At 39.4% G+C, this 15,285-nt stretch overlaps 1 protein-coding gene across 1 annotated transcript in view; it reads left to right on the top strand.

Moving 5' to 3' along the window:
- Nucleotides 1-15,285, top strand: part of ADGRA1 (adhesion G protein-coupled receptor A1) — a 466,316-nt gene that overhangs the window by 250,997 nt on the left and 200,034 nt on the right. The window contains exons 9-11 of the mRNA XM_054036172.1: nt 2,808-3,006; nt 6,362-6,511; nt 11,051-11,212. Coding sequence (XP_053892147.1) covers nt 2,808-3,006; nt 6,362-6,511; nt 11,051-11,212 — 511 coding nt within the window. The remainder of the gene's footprint in view (nt 1-2,807; nt 3,007-6,361; nt 6,512-11,050; nt 11,213-15,285) is intronic.

Raw genomic sequence — 15,285 nt, 5'->3', positions numbered from 1 at the left:
AGATAGCTAATGTAACGCCAATATTTAAAAAGGGATCTAGAGGTGATCCCGACAATTACAGATTGGGAAGTCTAACGTCAGTACCAGGCAAATTAGTTGAAACAATCATAAAGAATAAAATTGTCAGGCACATAGAAGAACATAAATTGTTGGGGAAAAGTCAACATGGTTTCTGTAAAGGGAAATCATGTCTTACTAATCTAGTAGAGTTCTTTGAAGGGGTCAACAAACATGTGGACAAGGGGGATCCAGTGGACATAGTGTACTTAGATTTCCAGAAAGCCTTTGACAAGGTCCCACACCAAAGGCTCTTACATAAGCTCAGTTGTCATGGGATAAGAGGGGAGATCCTTTCATGGATTGAGAACTGGTTAAAAGACAGGGAACAAAGGGTAGGAATAAATGATAAATTTTCAGAATGGAGAGGGGTAACTAGTGGTGCTCCCCAAGGGTCAGTCCTAGGACCAATCCTATTCAACTTTTTCATAAATGATCTGGAGAAAGGGGTAAAAAGTGAGGTGGCAAAGTTTGCAGATGATATTAAACTGCTCAAGATAGTTAGGACCAAAGCAGACTGTGAAGAACTTCAAAAAGCTCTCACAAAACTAAGTGATTGGGCAACAAAATGGCAAATGAAATTTAATGTGGATGAATGTAAAGTAATGCACATTGGGAAAGATAACCCCAACTATACATACAATTTAGCTACAACAAATCAGGAAAAAGATCTTGAAGTCATCATGGATAGTTCTCTGAAGATTTCCACGCAGTGTGCAGGGGCAGTCAAAAAAGCAAACAGGATGTTAGGAATCATTAAAAAAGGGGATAGAGAATAAGATAGAGAATATATTATTGTCCTTATATAAATCGATGGTACGCCCACATCTGGAATACTGTGTACAGATGTGGTCTCCTCATCTCAAAAAAGATATACTGGCATTAGAAAAGGTTCAGAGAAGGGCAACTAAAATGATTAAGGGTTTGGAACAGGTCCCATATGAGGAGAGATTAAAGAGGCTAGAACTTTTCAGCTTGGAAAAGAGGAGACTAATGGGGGGACATGATAGAGGTATATAAAATCATGAGTGGTTTGGAGAAAGTGAATTAGGAAAAGTTATTTTCTTGTTCCCATAATATAAGAACTAGAGGCCACCAAATGAAATTAATGGGAAGCAGGTTTAAAACAAATAAAAGGAAGTTCTTCGTTATACAGCGCACATTCAACTTGTGGAACTCCATTCCTGAGGAGGTTGTGAAGGCTAGGACTATAACAGCGTTTAAAAGAGAACTGGATAAATTCATGGAGGTTAAGTCCATTAATGGCTATTAGCCAGGTTGGGTAAGGAATGGTGTCATTAGCCTCTCTTTGTCAGAGGGTGGTGATGGATGGCAGGAGAGAGATCACTTGATCATTGCCTGTTAGGTTCACTCTCTCTGGGGCATCTGGCATTGGCCACTGTCAGTAGACAGGATACTGGGCTGGATGGACCTTTGGTCTGACCCAGTACGGCCATTCTTATGTTCTTAGATTAGTGGGACTCATACTAGTGCTCTAAAAACAACTGTGTAGACAGTGCTTTGAAGTTGCAGCTCAGATTGTGAAGCCCATGCCCCTTCCTAGACTTCAGAGCCCAAGCTCTACCTCAGCAACTGTCTACACAGTTGTTTTTAGAGCACTAGTATGAGCCCCACTAGCCTGAGTCTGTTGAACCAGGCTGGGAGACTCACTCCAAAATGCACTGTAGACATATCCTCAGTTTAAAATATACTGATGTAACATTAGTTCCAAGCCCTGCTAGCCCGAGTCTGTTGACCAAGACTGAGATGCTCACTCCAAAATGCTGTATTGACATATGCTAAAGGGCCTGATCCTCTCCAAACTTATGATGGCATTTGAAACTCTGTGAGGTTGTAATTATGTTTCCTTCTAATTTCCCCTTTTAATCATTTGAACATGTTTTGTCCCCACAGGCACAGGATTCAACCCCAAAAGTTTCAGATTCCCTGGGATTTGTGAAGCTCTTGAGAATGCAGTAGCAGTACAGAGACATTGCATTGCCTACTGGTCCCCTCTAGTCTAATTTAGCTGTGCTTACTGCTGTTGCCCTATGAGTCCTCTTTCCAGGAGTGACTTGACAGCACAGCAGAGGAACTCGTGTGTAACTTACACTGGCTTATCCACTATACTTTTTAGGGGAAACCTGTTAGAGAATAATTGTCCCATTTCACCTCGGGCTTAGCACCCTCCTCTCCCAGGGGTCCCAAGTTCTGCAGATCCCCAAAAGATTGGTTTCCATGTGCTTAAGGGCAGAAGGTGGACTTGCAAGGGAACTCATGCTCTTCCCTTCTGTGGCTTTGGGCCAAAATCCACAGTACAAATGGCCATCCCTTTTTGGAGCATTTGCCGCTCGGTTTTTAATAACAGATGTTGCATTTTCAGATAGTTCTGTGCCCTTTAGCTCTGCTCTTAGAAAGCTGCATAGACACAAATGGAGGAAACATGCCATCTATGTTTTTTTTTTTTTTTTTTTTTTTTAACAACCAAACACCTCATTAGAACAAATCAGTTGCCAGTTTTCATCACTGCCAGACTCTGGGTTAGCGTATTTTTGGCATTTCCCAAGAAAACAAAGTAATGTACCACAAAGCACAAAAACAGGAAGCTATTTTTAGAAAATAAAATGTTTTAAATTATTACTTTGTACTGACAGTTTTTTTAAATCTTCTGCAATATTGCTGCCACATTGTAAATTGGTTCTAAATAAGGCATGTCAAGTTAAAATTGCTTATTATTATCCTCCTCATAGATGGCCCAAAACTCTAGCTGGGATAACTGCTTATCACCCCTGTCTTCAGTATTCATTTAGCTCCATTTCTCTCCACAATGGAGCAGAAGAGTCAAAGGCATGGCGTAAATGTCACCGGACGGGACGCTGGGCAGATGAAAACTATTCTGAATGTCCGTATTCACAAGAAGTAACTCAAGTCCTTCATGCCTTTAGTCAGGTAATATTACAAAGTCCTTATTCATAGAATGTACTGTAGTTATTGTTAGGTTACACACACATATATGTGAGGTAGTTGTTGGTACTTCACACTAAACAGAATGTGTGTCTGTTTCTAGGCTATACAACACTGGGTTCCTGTCAGGATCTAAATACCATAGAGCAATATGATCATGGTGCTTTAAAGCACTAACTAGGGCCACCTTGCTGTAGGGAGACAGGTTCAAATCGTCACTCTGGAACAGGGATTTGAGTGCAAGTCTCCCTCCTCCCAGGTGAGTGTTGTAACCACCAGGCTATAGAGTCATTTGCACTCCCTTGATTAGTTATTAGCACAGAGAAGTGGGAGACCCAAGTTGAAGTCCCTGCTTCAATAAATGTTTAATTATTTACAAAGTGGAATAGCTTCAACAGGAGAGATTGAGAAAGACCCACCCCAGAATACCCATAGCCTGGTGGTTAGGGCACCAGAGTAGGGATTCGAACTGGGGTCTCCTCCATCCCAGCTGAGTGCTCTAGTCATTAGACTAAAGGTTGTAAGAGGGGTGCAGCTGCCATCACCTCCTCCACCTCCAGTCATTGTCTGGATAGCATCAAAGTCCAAAAAAATGGGTGAGATGGGGAAAGGGGTATAGGGAGAAAGCAGGAAAGTGTATGGAAGGGAGGACAGGGGTTGGAACTGCACAGTTCTGTACCTGCTTGCACATCTGCCCTCACCTCCCATCTCAATCCCATGCCTCAGTTCTCAGCACACTCTTTTCACTCCACCACTCTTCTTCTTTATCTCCTTCCATGCACTTCTTTTCATACACTGCCCCTGATGTGTGACAACAGCCTCCCTTTTCTAGTGCGCCCATCTACCCTACTTAGCCTGAAATTGTTTCTGTTCACTAGATTTCCACCACACCTCCACTCCTGGGGCTTCTCTTTCACATTTTTTCCACAACCCGAAGTGTGTGGGCTGCACGCTGCATAACAGTTCAGATCACATTATCTTGGTTTTTTGAAACCCTCATCCCTCCTTTCTCTCCCACCAGCTTTGTCCATTATCTTTCCCTGTGTTTGCTTAATTTGATGCTGCAAATTGCAGAGTCTGGTCAGAGATGCTGAACACCAGACTCCATTGGAAATTAAAGTTGCTGAGCAATTAGCAGGATCAGGCCTTTAGATTATTTGTTTTCTGGAGTAGGGAGTGTTTCTACTTTTATTTCTGTAAAGCCTGATACAGACCTACAAGGCTTCATAAATAATATTAATAATAAACTCTGCTTTCAGCCTGAAAAAGTTACTAGGAGTATTATATACAGGGGCAGCTGTTTCCACCCCTTGTTCTCAGTGCAAAGCTTAAATATGTAAGCCGAAGTATTTTTAACTTGTGCCTGTTAACTGCCTGCAAAACTCCCCCTTTAATTCTAGCTTATTACAAAAAATAAGTCTTGATGGAATGATACTTAACACAAACGGTGCCATCAAAAGGTACAGGGGGAAGAAGAGAATTATTCTTTGATCTCTTGCCTCTTCTACTCATTCTTCAAATGAATTATATCAGAGATACAATTAATTAAAATATCAGAGTTAAACTAAAACATAAACAGAGCATATTTTCATAACAGAACCAGAAAGTTCAATCTGGAAATTCTATTTATAATAATCTAGAACAGTTGATAGGTAAGCCAAATGTAATTTTTTTTTTTTTTAAATTCTCCTTGTGAGCAAAGACAAAGAGTAATCTGAGGAAAAGCATCTCAGGAAAGAGAAATTAAAAGGTTGGGTTGAAAGAATGCTACAGCAAAGCAATGCCTTTCTTTTGCCTGGTCATCTGTTTAGTCTGTGTGGTTTCAGTGGTTCCAGTAATGAATCCAGACATTCAGTTTCCTTACTCTGGCTTTATCCTTGGAAAATATCTTTATCTCACACATACCTGTGAGTTTTCCTTACAGGGCTCTTTTTCTTATTGCTTTTTTTTTTTCCATTAATTAGTTTCCTGTCTCACCTCTTCCCCTTTTTGGAGGACTCTTGGGTCTCTAGAGAAATTGTGCTGCCTGTTGCCAAAGCAGAAAGTTTATTAAACAAATTATTCAATAATCAGATGTTACTATCAAATCCAAGCTAGAGAGCCAAGGTGCACAGAGTCATTATTAGCCTGTTTTTGTGTAGCCTGTTTGAACTGCAGACATCTGTGTAGTTAGCCAATGTCAGAAAGAGTATAGTTAATGTGTGTAGTGCATGTGATAGTTAAGGATGAAAATCCCTTTCCATTATAACCCCTTGCTTATAATTTTCCCAGAACTTCAGAGTTGGGACTTGCCTTTCTACCTGAAAATTAATGTCAATACAAAAAATACCTCTCTGCTTTTAAACTGATTTTTTACTCCAGTAGCTACAATTCTGAAACCCTGGACATGTTCATGACATAAAGACTCCAAGAGCCATATATCCTGGTCACCTTCACTTTAGTGTAAATCCAAAGAAATGCCATTGAAGTCAAAAGTTATTTAAGATTCACAGCTGTGTATATGAGATAAAAATTACAGGTCCTAGGGCATCCTGATTCAGTGCAGGGTATTGATTCTTAGCTGCATGGTTCCACGTTAGTGGGAATCATTTGACTAAAGCCCTGATCCTGCAGAGACTTATACACATGCGTCACTTTAGGTCAGTGGCACTATTCACATGTGTAAGTCTTTTGAAGGATCGAAGGAAGTGATTATTCCCCTCTATTTGGCACTGGTGAAGCCACATCTGGAGTATTGCGTCCAGTTTTGGGCCCCCCACTACAGAAAAGATGTGGACAAGTTGGAGAGAGTCCAGAAGAGGGCAATGAAAATGATCAGGGGTCTGGGACACCTGACTTACGAGGAGAGGCTGAAGGAACTGGGCTTGTTTAGTCTGCAGAGAGAACAGTGCGGGGGGATTTGATAGCAACCTTCAACTAGCTGAAGGGGGGTTCCAAAGAGGATGAAGCTCGGCTGTTCTCAGTGGTGGCAGATGACAGAACAAGGAGCAATGGTCTCAAGTTGCAGTGGGGGAGTTCTAGGTTGGATTTTAGGAAACACTATTTCACTAGGAGGGTAGTGAAGCACTGGAATGGGTTACCTAGGGAGGTGGTGGAATCTCCATCCTTAGATGTTTTTAAGGCCCGGCTTGACAAAGCCCTGACTGGGATGATTTAGTTGGTGTTGGTCCTGCTTTGAGCAGGAGATTGGACTAGATGACCTGAGGTCTCTTCCAACCCTAATCTTCTATGATTCGATCCTAAATCGGTACACATTAAACAAAGTATGTAGCCTCAGAAATTTTACAAGTAATAAAAGTCAAGCCGGATATTACACATAACAATTCTGATGTATTTCCAGATGCACGTCAACGCCACCAATGCTCTTGAATTTTCCCGCCAACTTACAGCCTACACAAGAGGTGCTTCCAACTTTGCAGATAAGATGGATATTATATATTTGGCTTACATAATGGAAAAGTTAATAGTCATCGCGGATGAAGTCAAAGATGTAAGATGCTGTTTGAATACTGAATAATCTACCACTTAAAATTGAAATCACGTACTTGTACGTTTAGGGCATGGTCCTGTTTTAACATATGCAGGCACACATTGCAGTGTAGATTCTAAAATTGTTCCCTGCTCTTGTGAATACATATACACTGTACAAAAGATTAAGCAATGGGTTGCTCAGTGTCTAAGAGGAGGATTGAGCCTTCTCGTCTGCCTGATAGAGCCATTGCTGTTTTGGACAAAATATTTTAGCATGCACACATATTTCCTTTACTTTGTGCCTTTTTAAATTATACAGTGGATAAAGTATTGGAAGTAACTCCAGGGTACCTTTCCTTCTGGATGTTTCCATGACAGTATCTGAATGTCACAAATGTTTATTTTGTTTGTTCTGTATTATCAAGAGAATAACTATGGAGGATATTTTCACTGCATTTTGAAGAATTAAGAGTGTGTGTATCACTTCATGTGAAGAGGACAAAATGCCTCTTTAAGTATAACTTTCTGAAGAAACTTCTAGGATGGGGGATGACATTTTACAAGGAAATCTAATCAGAGTTATGCAAACCCCAAAGGAAAAAAATAGCTTTTAATAGAGAACAGCAATGATACTCACAAAAGTTTTCACTGTTAATTTTTAGAGTAGCTGCTTGCGTAAAGATTTCATAATCTGTAATTTTTGAATACATGATAGTTATAGTTAAAACATTTGTTTTCTTTTGGTTTGGTATTGTTCATTTCATTCTGGCTTTGGGGTTTGTAACGGTTAACGTTTTAGTGCCACTTTGAGAGTGCCTTCAACTTTAATTTCATCATCATATGCCAGAACTAAAGTGCATACTAAGTGCTTCCCAGAGTCATATTTCAAAGCTACAATTGCTTTTCAGCGTCCTGGCTCAGAATCCCAATATGATGATGTTGCTTTTTGACCCCCCCCCGCCCCCAGAAAAGTGAGAATTTTCTCTCTGACAAAAAGCAGCCTTATTCAGTTATAGCTCTCCTCAAAAATCCTTTGATTCTTCTTTGGTTTTGGTACTAGCACCTTATGTATTGTTCATTACATAAATTAGCATCAGCTCCAATTGGTTTTGCCCCTCCTTTCATGTAGTGTTCAAACTCCTGATCTGCACTATCAAAGCATCCAGACAACTCCACCCCTCATTGCGTGTTACTTCTCCACCCGTTTCTTTCATAATCCCTCACACCATTCACTGTCTCCACCTTCTCTCCTTATTGCTTCCACTTTCAGCTTCACATTTTGGGTATGTCTTCACTGCAAGTGAAAATGTGATTGTTGCACAGGTAGGCAGACCTGTACTGACTTTAATCGAGAGAACCATGGGTACTAAAAATAGTGAAGGTTTGGTGGCACGGACGTGTACTTGGGCTGGGCACCTGAAGACAAGCCCACCGTGGGTGCTCGATACATACTCGGATTGCTAGCCCGTCTCCACATCTTCACTATTATTGCTATCCACGCTAGCTAGATTAAAGCTATCAGAGCTATGCCTACCTGTACCATAATCACACCGTCACTTGAAGCGAAGACATACCCTTTCTTTCATGCTGCTTCCAGTGCTTGGAACAGCTTCCAGCTTTCATGCTCACCAAGCACTTTCTCTCTTCTTCTTCAAACCCATCCTTAACACCTACTGGTTTCATATTTTAATCTTACCAGTGATGTACAAAAAATGTGGATACCTGAACTGTTCTCCTTTTGCCATAGAATTATAGAGTCAGCGGCCTTTTCTACACTTGGAAGTTGCACTGGTTTAACTAAAAGTGGTTTAAAAATGATTTAGTTAAATAGTGCAAACCCCTGTGTGGACACACAGCTGTCTCCAACTGACTTACATCATAAGCTAAACTGATATAAATCACTTGTAAACTAGCATAAGTGGGTTCACAGTTTTGCACTGTTTTAAACTGATTTTAGTTAAATTTGTGCAACTTCTGTGTTGAGGTCATGCTTAGAGCAGAAAAAGACCAATTTGATCATTTAGTCTACATTGCAGCCAGTGCATGTTTGTTCCTTACTGCACATTTTACTCTTGCATTGTCCCATCTAGTATCAAATGTGCCAAATGATAGGTCTTTCACTGCTTCTCCTGGGGCATAATTTCACAGTCTAGTACATCATGCTGTCAGGAAAATGTGCTTACATTCACCCAATTTTTCATTTTCTTGATTTCATGCTATTACTCCTAGTTAGCACATTTTATTATGCTAAAAAATTGCTTCCTCTCCCTAATTTTCCCACCTCTTATTTATTTATAGGCTATTATCCTGTCCCTCACTTAGCTGAGCTATATGTCTTAATCTTTTCTCATAAATCATTGCCTCCAGTCTCCTAATCATTTTTATTACTCTTCACTGCATCAGTAACACAATTTGTCAATAACCTTCTAGTAATTAGGTTACCAGAAATTAATATATTATTTCAGGTAGTCGCAAAAAAGCCATATAGAGAGGACACATTATATCTTTGTCCATTGTTGTGTGACTGCTGTATATAAAGTTTAAAGTTGCATTGGCTTTTTCAGCAACCATTAGCACTGCAAACTCCTGTTTAATTTCTTAATGTCTGCCATCTCCGATGGCTCAGTATTGTTGCTTTATAGGTTTCTTCTTTCTACTGAGTATCTGTACTTTCAACTACATAGCCAGATATATTAGTTTACGTCTTTCCCTGTTGAAACATTTTTCAGTTATTTTTATGCCCCTGAATGTAATCACTCTTCCATGCATCATTTTTGTGTGAGATGATCAGTAAACTCTTTGGGATGCCATATCTGTGGGTTCTGAAAACTGCTGTATACATTTACAAGGTTATATTACTTTGTAATCTGATTTAAATTAAGTTCAATTTACAAAAAAAATAATATTTTCATTTCAAAGTGAAAAGTGAAGAAAGAAGCCACTGTATCATTGATTCAATTCAAGATGAAATCCTTGGAGTATCATTACAATCACATTTTCTAAAATGTTTTTCTCTTCAACTTTCGCTGTTTAGGGCAAGGACTCATTTAAGGCACCTAGGACAGTGGGGCTCTTCACGGGCTTCCTGGAACTACTGCAATACTCATACGTAGAAGCAAGCAAACAAAAATGTAAACTGACTATGAGCCTGATTTTCAAAGGTATGAAGGACCTGCAACTCTCATTAATTTCAAATTGAGTTGTGAGTTCTCCCTGCTTTTGAGAATTAGGCCCTCTCTCTCCCTAGAGAGAGAGAGAGAGAGAAACTGACTATACACAAAGTGCTGTCAAATGCATAAAGTAAAAAATAAAAAAGAAATATGTTTTCTTAAAACCCTCTCAGTTATAATAAATGTAGGTATTACTTGTAACAATACCAGGGAAAGTGTTTTCAGACAGAAATGTGTTTTTTAAGTTGATTGTGTTTTTAAGTCAAAGAAACATTTTCAGGCTTTCTGATTAATCATTGTACCCATCAAAATATAAAATGATTGTATCTAGGGTTCCACAGTATTAATCCCAGGAACACCTTTGTGTTCACTCTGCTGTCTGATGAAATTTGTCAGACTCTCACAAACTGCCAGAATTTTGATGGAGACTGTTGCTAGGCATGTATTCAGTCAAATGGAGCATTTCCTTTTTTGTACAAAATGCTGTAAAATATTGAGGGATATTGTAAGTTGCACTGTAGCAGTTCTGGCTGTATTCTTTTTTCCATCATAGTCTCCTATTTTATGGGGGAGGGGGGGAAGGATTGTAATTCAGAAAACAAGAAGTTCTGGGGGGGAGGGGTGTTTGTTTTGTTATTGATTCTGGTATTTTGGTTTGGTTTTATATAAATTGTGAAGGAAATCTTTTTACCTGGTTAATCCTGGTTAAAAATCCTGGTTAAAATATACTTCATCTGAGTAGAATGCTTCCTTGGGCATATATAACTCAAATAGATTTAGTTTTTAAAAATTAATTTGGGAAAAGATAAATCCATAACATCAAATATGAATTGATTTTTTTATAGGGAAGATCTAGTGGCTGAGACAGTAAGAGGAGAACTGAAATTCTTTAAAAATAAAGACTTGTAAATATCCAACATTAATAAGACAAACAGTAGAGTTGAACATATTAAATTAGCAGAGCAGAATAAAATACCAAAATCAACCAGCGGAAAGATCAATAAACATATTTGTAATAAACCAAAAATGAGCAGTGTTACTTTATTTTAATTTATTTTAGTTAATAGGAAAAAAATGACCAATAGCACCTGCTTTAACCCAAAATGGTGAAATACACAAATAAATACATTAAAAAATAAAAACTGTGGGGATATTACACTTAAATAGTGAACAAAAAAGTATTTTCCTTGATGTCCCTTGGCACTTTTGTCTCCTCTTCTCCTTGGTCTCTGTGTTTGTTTAAATGTAATGATCTAACAGAATGACTAGTCTCCTTAAAATGACTGTCGTTAGGCGAGATAAGGTGCCTAAATTTAATTGCATTCTTGTGTTCTTTGTTGCAGTTTTAATGGTATAATAGTTTCCCATGTAATTACTTTTTCCTTCAGCTTGGAGATGCTATAGTTGAAATTGCCAGCAACATAATGTTGGTAGATGACCATGTGTTGTGGATGGCCCAGAATGAAAACAAAGCCTGTACCAGGATTGTACAATGTGTGGCGCACATTACGAATCAGACGCTGACCAGCCATACTCAGGTTATATCAAAGGTATGTAATAAAATTACAAATATTTTTGTTGGGGTTTGTTTGAAAGAGCTGTCATTTTTCTATCAATTTTTGCATTAGCATTTTATATTCATTAAAGTACTGTTGGAAGACAGAAAAAGAGCAAAAATACCGTAGGTTTATCTAACATTACTGATAGGCTCAATAACTGACATTTATCTATTTATTATTATAGTGGATTGTTTTGTTTGTGGAGTGTTCTTCAAATATGGTATTGCTGTTCACTTCAGTTTACCCATCACTGTTAGTATATGTGTTCATTTTAGAAGGCTTAAATTGGGTCAATCAACATTTCCAATAAGAGGATAAGACAACATGCTCCGTTGTTGCCTGCAGCTTTTGATATGGCTGTCAGAGAGCATTCTAGGTATTATAGCGTAAACCGGTGAGAAAGGCCTGGCTGAAAAGGTGCAGCTTGTTGCTCTTGGTAAAGATAGCAGCTAGTTTTGTGTTTAAGCTTATTTTTATGGGGAGCAAATTGTAGATGCATGGACCTACTACCAAAAATGCCCAGCCTCCAGCTCACAAGAGTTCACCCTTGGGACACTAAGTATGTTTTTATCAATTTTTCAACATTTAAATAATAGAATGGACCAAAATCAGAAGCTTAAATCCAAACCCTTTACAATTTTAAATTAAATATTTAAAGAGTTATTGGGTTTGTTTAAAAAAGGGAAAAAAAACAATAACTTGAAAAACCTTGCCTATTTTGGTCCGTTATCTACAGAATTTGTTTGGGGATATTGCTTAAAGTGAATTCCTTGTTCATTTTAGTTACATTTTTGCAAACACACATGTGCACGTGCACACACAAAAAGGCATTGATGGCCTGCTTAGATCCTTAGCCCTTTAGGTGAGGTGGGAGGGTCCTAGAGCTTGGGCTATAGCCTGAGCACGAACATCTACACCACAATTAAACAGTCTTTTAGCCCGAGCCCTGCAAGCCCAAGTCAGCTAGCACAGGCCAGCTTTGGGTTTTTAATTGCAGTATAGACATATCCTTAAAAAAGAAAGACCTAGAAGAACCAGTCTTTTTTCACTTGCAGATTATACTCTCGGAGGAACTGATTTGTCTGTTTTTAAAGAAAAAAAAACTTTTCATTTAAATGGTTATATATAGAAAAGAATCACTTTCAATGCCCATTTTTATGTATGTATCTATTTAGAATACGTATAGACAGTAAAGCGCCTTCCTAGGGCTGACTTTTTATGTAACAGCTAAGGGGATGCTCTATTTGTATAAACTCCTGGTTTATTTTAAATGTCAAGTTCCATAGGTCATTTTTCTTGTCACTGCTTCGGGAGGATGTTGACATTCCTATCCAAAGTAATTCTTTCTGTTTATGCAAGCTGTAGATCTGTATCCCTAACCTATTAGCTGTGCTCTCTCTTTTTTCTTCTTACAGTTTTCTGTAGGAGATTCAGTGCACAGTCGAGTGCAGCTTGTAAATAAACAAATCTGTGGACTTTCTTGTGTAGTCTCATGCAATACTAAACAACTGTTCCTTTTGGAGACTGGCCAGCAAGCAATTAGCCAGTTAACTAGCTCAGAGAAATTGCCTTAGTTTCTTTAAACAGAGTAAGACTGCACAGAGTTTGAAGTGGTCACCTATTTTAGATATAATTTCTGAAACATTAAGTCTCCTACTAAATCTGTCAATTGTATGACATGAACCTGGCCATTTTCTTTCTAAGTCTATTGAAAAATTCCTTAAATGGCAATGATTTTTTGGGGAAGACAGACATGTTTTTCTCATGCACTATGGGATGGGTTATCACAAAGGCAAACAAACCCCTGAGTTGAAAGATAGGGCAATAGATCAGTTGTATTTCCTCATGCCTCCCTGAGTTTGGAGTGGTGTGTATATATAAATATTGTTCTGTACATAAGGAATGGCCTGTTACATCTTCTCAAATGTATAAACTCCAGATATTTTATCCCTTGTATAATAATGCATTTAAGGTAGGAAATTATATATGGCTTCAAATTAATATTACCGTGCAGAGTGAAAAAGAAACTCTTTTTTTGTATATTATATTAAAAAGTAAGAATAAATTCCTGTGAACAGAACATTCTTCTGATGGGACAGAAACAAGTGAAAAGGCTGTTATTTTTTGCTCTTAGTGTGCCAACCTGACACACACAAATTAAACCAACTTCATTGTTAATGTATGTGTACATTTACTGAGTAGTCTGCAATACCTTTCCATTCATGGCTATCTATCTGTGACATTTTGTACCTCATGGGAACGTCCTACACCCCCATGTTCATCCTTATACTATGATTGTGTGATATCTAATGCAGTTTGTCAAGTCGGGGGTTTTCAGAAGGCTCATGATGTACTGAGCATTATTATTATAGTAATGTTATAGGTTGTAATTTAATGTATATAGTTATGAGGCTGAAAATGTGTTCTCATGGCTTAAAGCAAGCCCAGGCAAAAAACTCTCCAAGAGCAGAGAGGCAGTTCACACCTCATCAGGGCATGTATGGGACAAACCCAGCCCAGCCTCACAGGAACAAAGGACACAGGCCTAGGCAACAACAAAGCATCTGTTGGATTCTCGAGTGGGGGCTTGTCTACACTGGCAAGTTTTGTTGCCAAAAACTGCCTTTTGGCGACAAAACAGCAAGAGCGTACACACTATAATGGGACTTCTGTTGTGAAAAATGCCCAGTTTTGGTGACAAAAAACTTCCACCCCTATGAGGGACTTCTGTCTTTTCCCCTCCCTTTATTGTTGACAAAGAGCCAGTGTAGACACTGCTGATTGTTTTGTCCACAGAACTAGCTTCCGCCAGTATCCCACAATGCCTGCCCTGATTGCTCTGCTCAGTGTTTTGATCTCTGCTGCCCTGCAGGCATGCGCCCCTCCCCTTTCAAAGCTCGGGGAAGTATCTGTGTGCTGCTCCATTAGGGGAACAAACAAAGAGCAAATCATTGGAATGTTCCTGTTCTGCCCGGCACTAGGAACACAGCAGCAGGCCGACTGCTGCTGCAGGGTGAGGGGGACAGACTGCTGTGCTGCTTTGTCATTCCTCAGCACGGAGAGCTCACAGAGCTACTCATGATGCTGCTCTCATCAGCTTAGGGGGCTGTGGGAGAACTTGGAGAGTATCCCAAGATGCACAGCGCTCAGCTTTTCCTTCCCACAACACTGCACTGTGGTATACATACCCACGGTGTATTGCTCACCCTGTCGATGATGGTGTCCCCAATGTGGACATGATCTGTCGACAGAGGGAGCAATTTTTGTTTTGTCGACCTTTGGGTGTCAACATAAATTTTGTCAACAAAACTTGGTAGTGTAGACAAGCTCTGCATCACCCTCTTCCTTTGGTCAGTTTGGGACTGTGATGAAGTAATGCTCACCTGACTCTGAAGGGGGGGTGGAGAGACGAAGAGGGAAGAAAGAACCTGATAAAAGGGAGAGACGTTTGCCAAGCTCATCCTCTCTCTTCCACCTCCATCTACAGACATCACCACCAAGCGACTGAAGGGCTAATCAAACGGGAGAGCCTAGCGGAAGGGCAACCAGCCAGCCTGTTGTGAAAAGCATCTAAGTTTGTAGGGGCACTGAAAGTGTTAAGATCAGCTTAGAATCCATTTTGCTTTTATTTCATTTGACCAAATCCGACTTCTTGTTCTTTGACTTATAATCACTTAAAGTTCATCTTTGTAGTTAATACATTTGTTTATTCTACCTGAAGCAGTGTGTTTGGTGTGAAGCGTGTCAGAGGCTCCCCTTGGGACAACAAGCCTGGTACATATCAATTTCTTTGTTAACTTGACTAACTCATATAAGCTTGCAGCGTCCAGCGGGGATAACTGGACACTGCAAGACGGAGGTTCCTAGGGTTGTGTCTGGGACTGGAGATATTGGCTAGTGTCATTCGGTTGCACAATCCAAGAAGCAGTTTACATGCCAGAGGCTGTGCGTGAACAGCCCGGGAGTGGGGGTTCTCACAGCAGGCTGGCACATCACTGGTCTAGATAACTATCTATCTATCTAATCTAATCTAATCTAATCATCTATTATGGTAATTGTTTAGC

The sequence above is a fragment of the Malaclemys terrapin genome, chromosome 7 (genome assembly GCF_027887155.1).
Source record: "Malaclemys terrapin pileata isolate rMalTer1 chromosome 7, rMalTer1.hap1, whole genome shotgun sequence".
Classification (NCBI taxonomy): domain Eukaryota; kingdom Metazoa; phylum Chordata; order Testudines; family Emydidae; genus Malaclemys; species Malaclemys terrapin.
The sequence above is the reverse complement of the archived record's forward strand: the minus strand, read 5'-3'. Positions and strand labels throughout refer to the sequence as shown.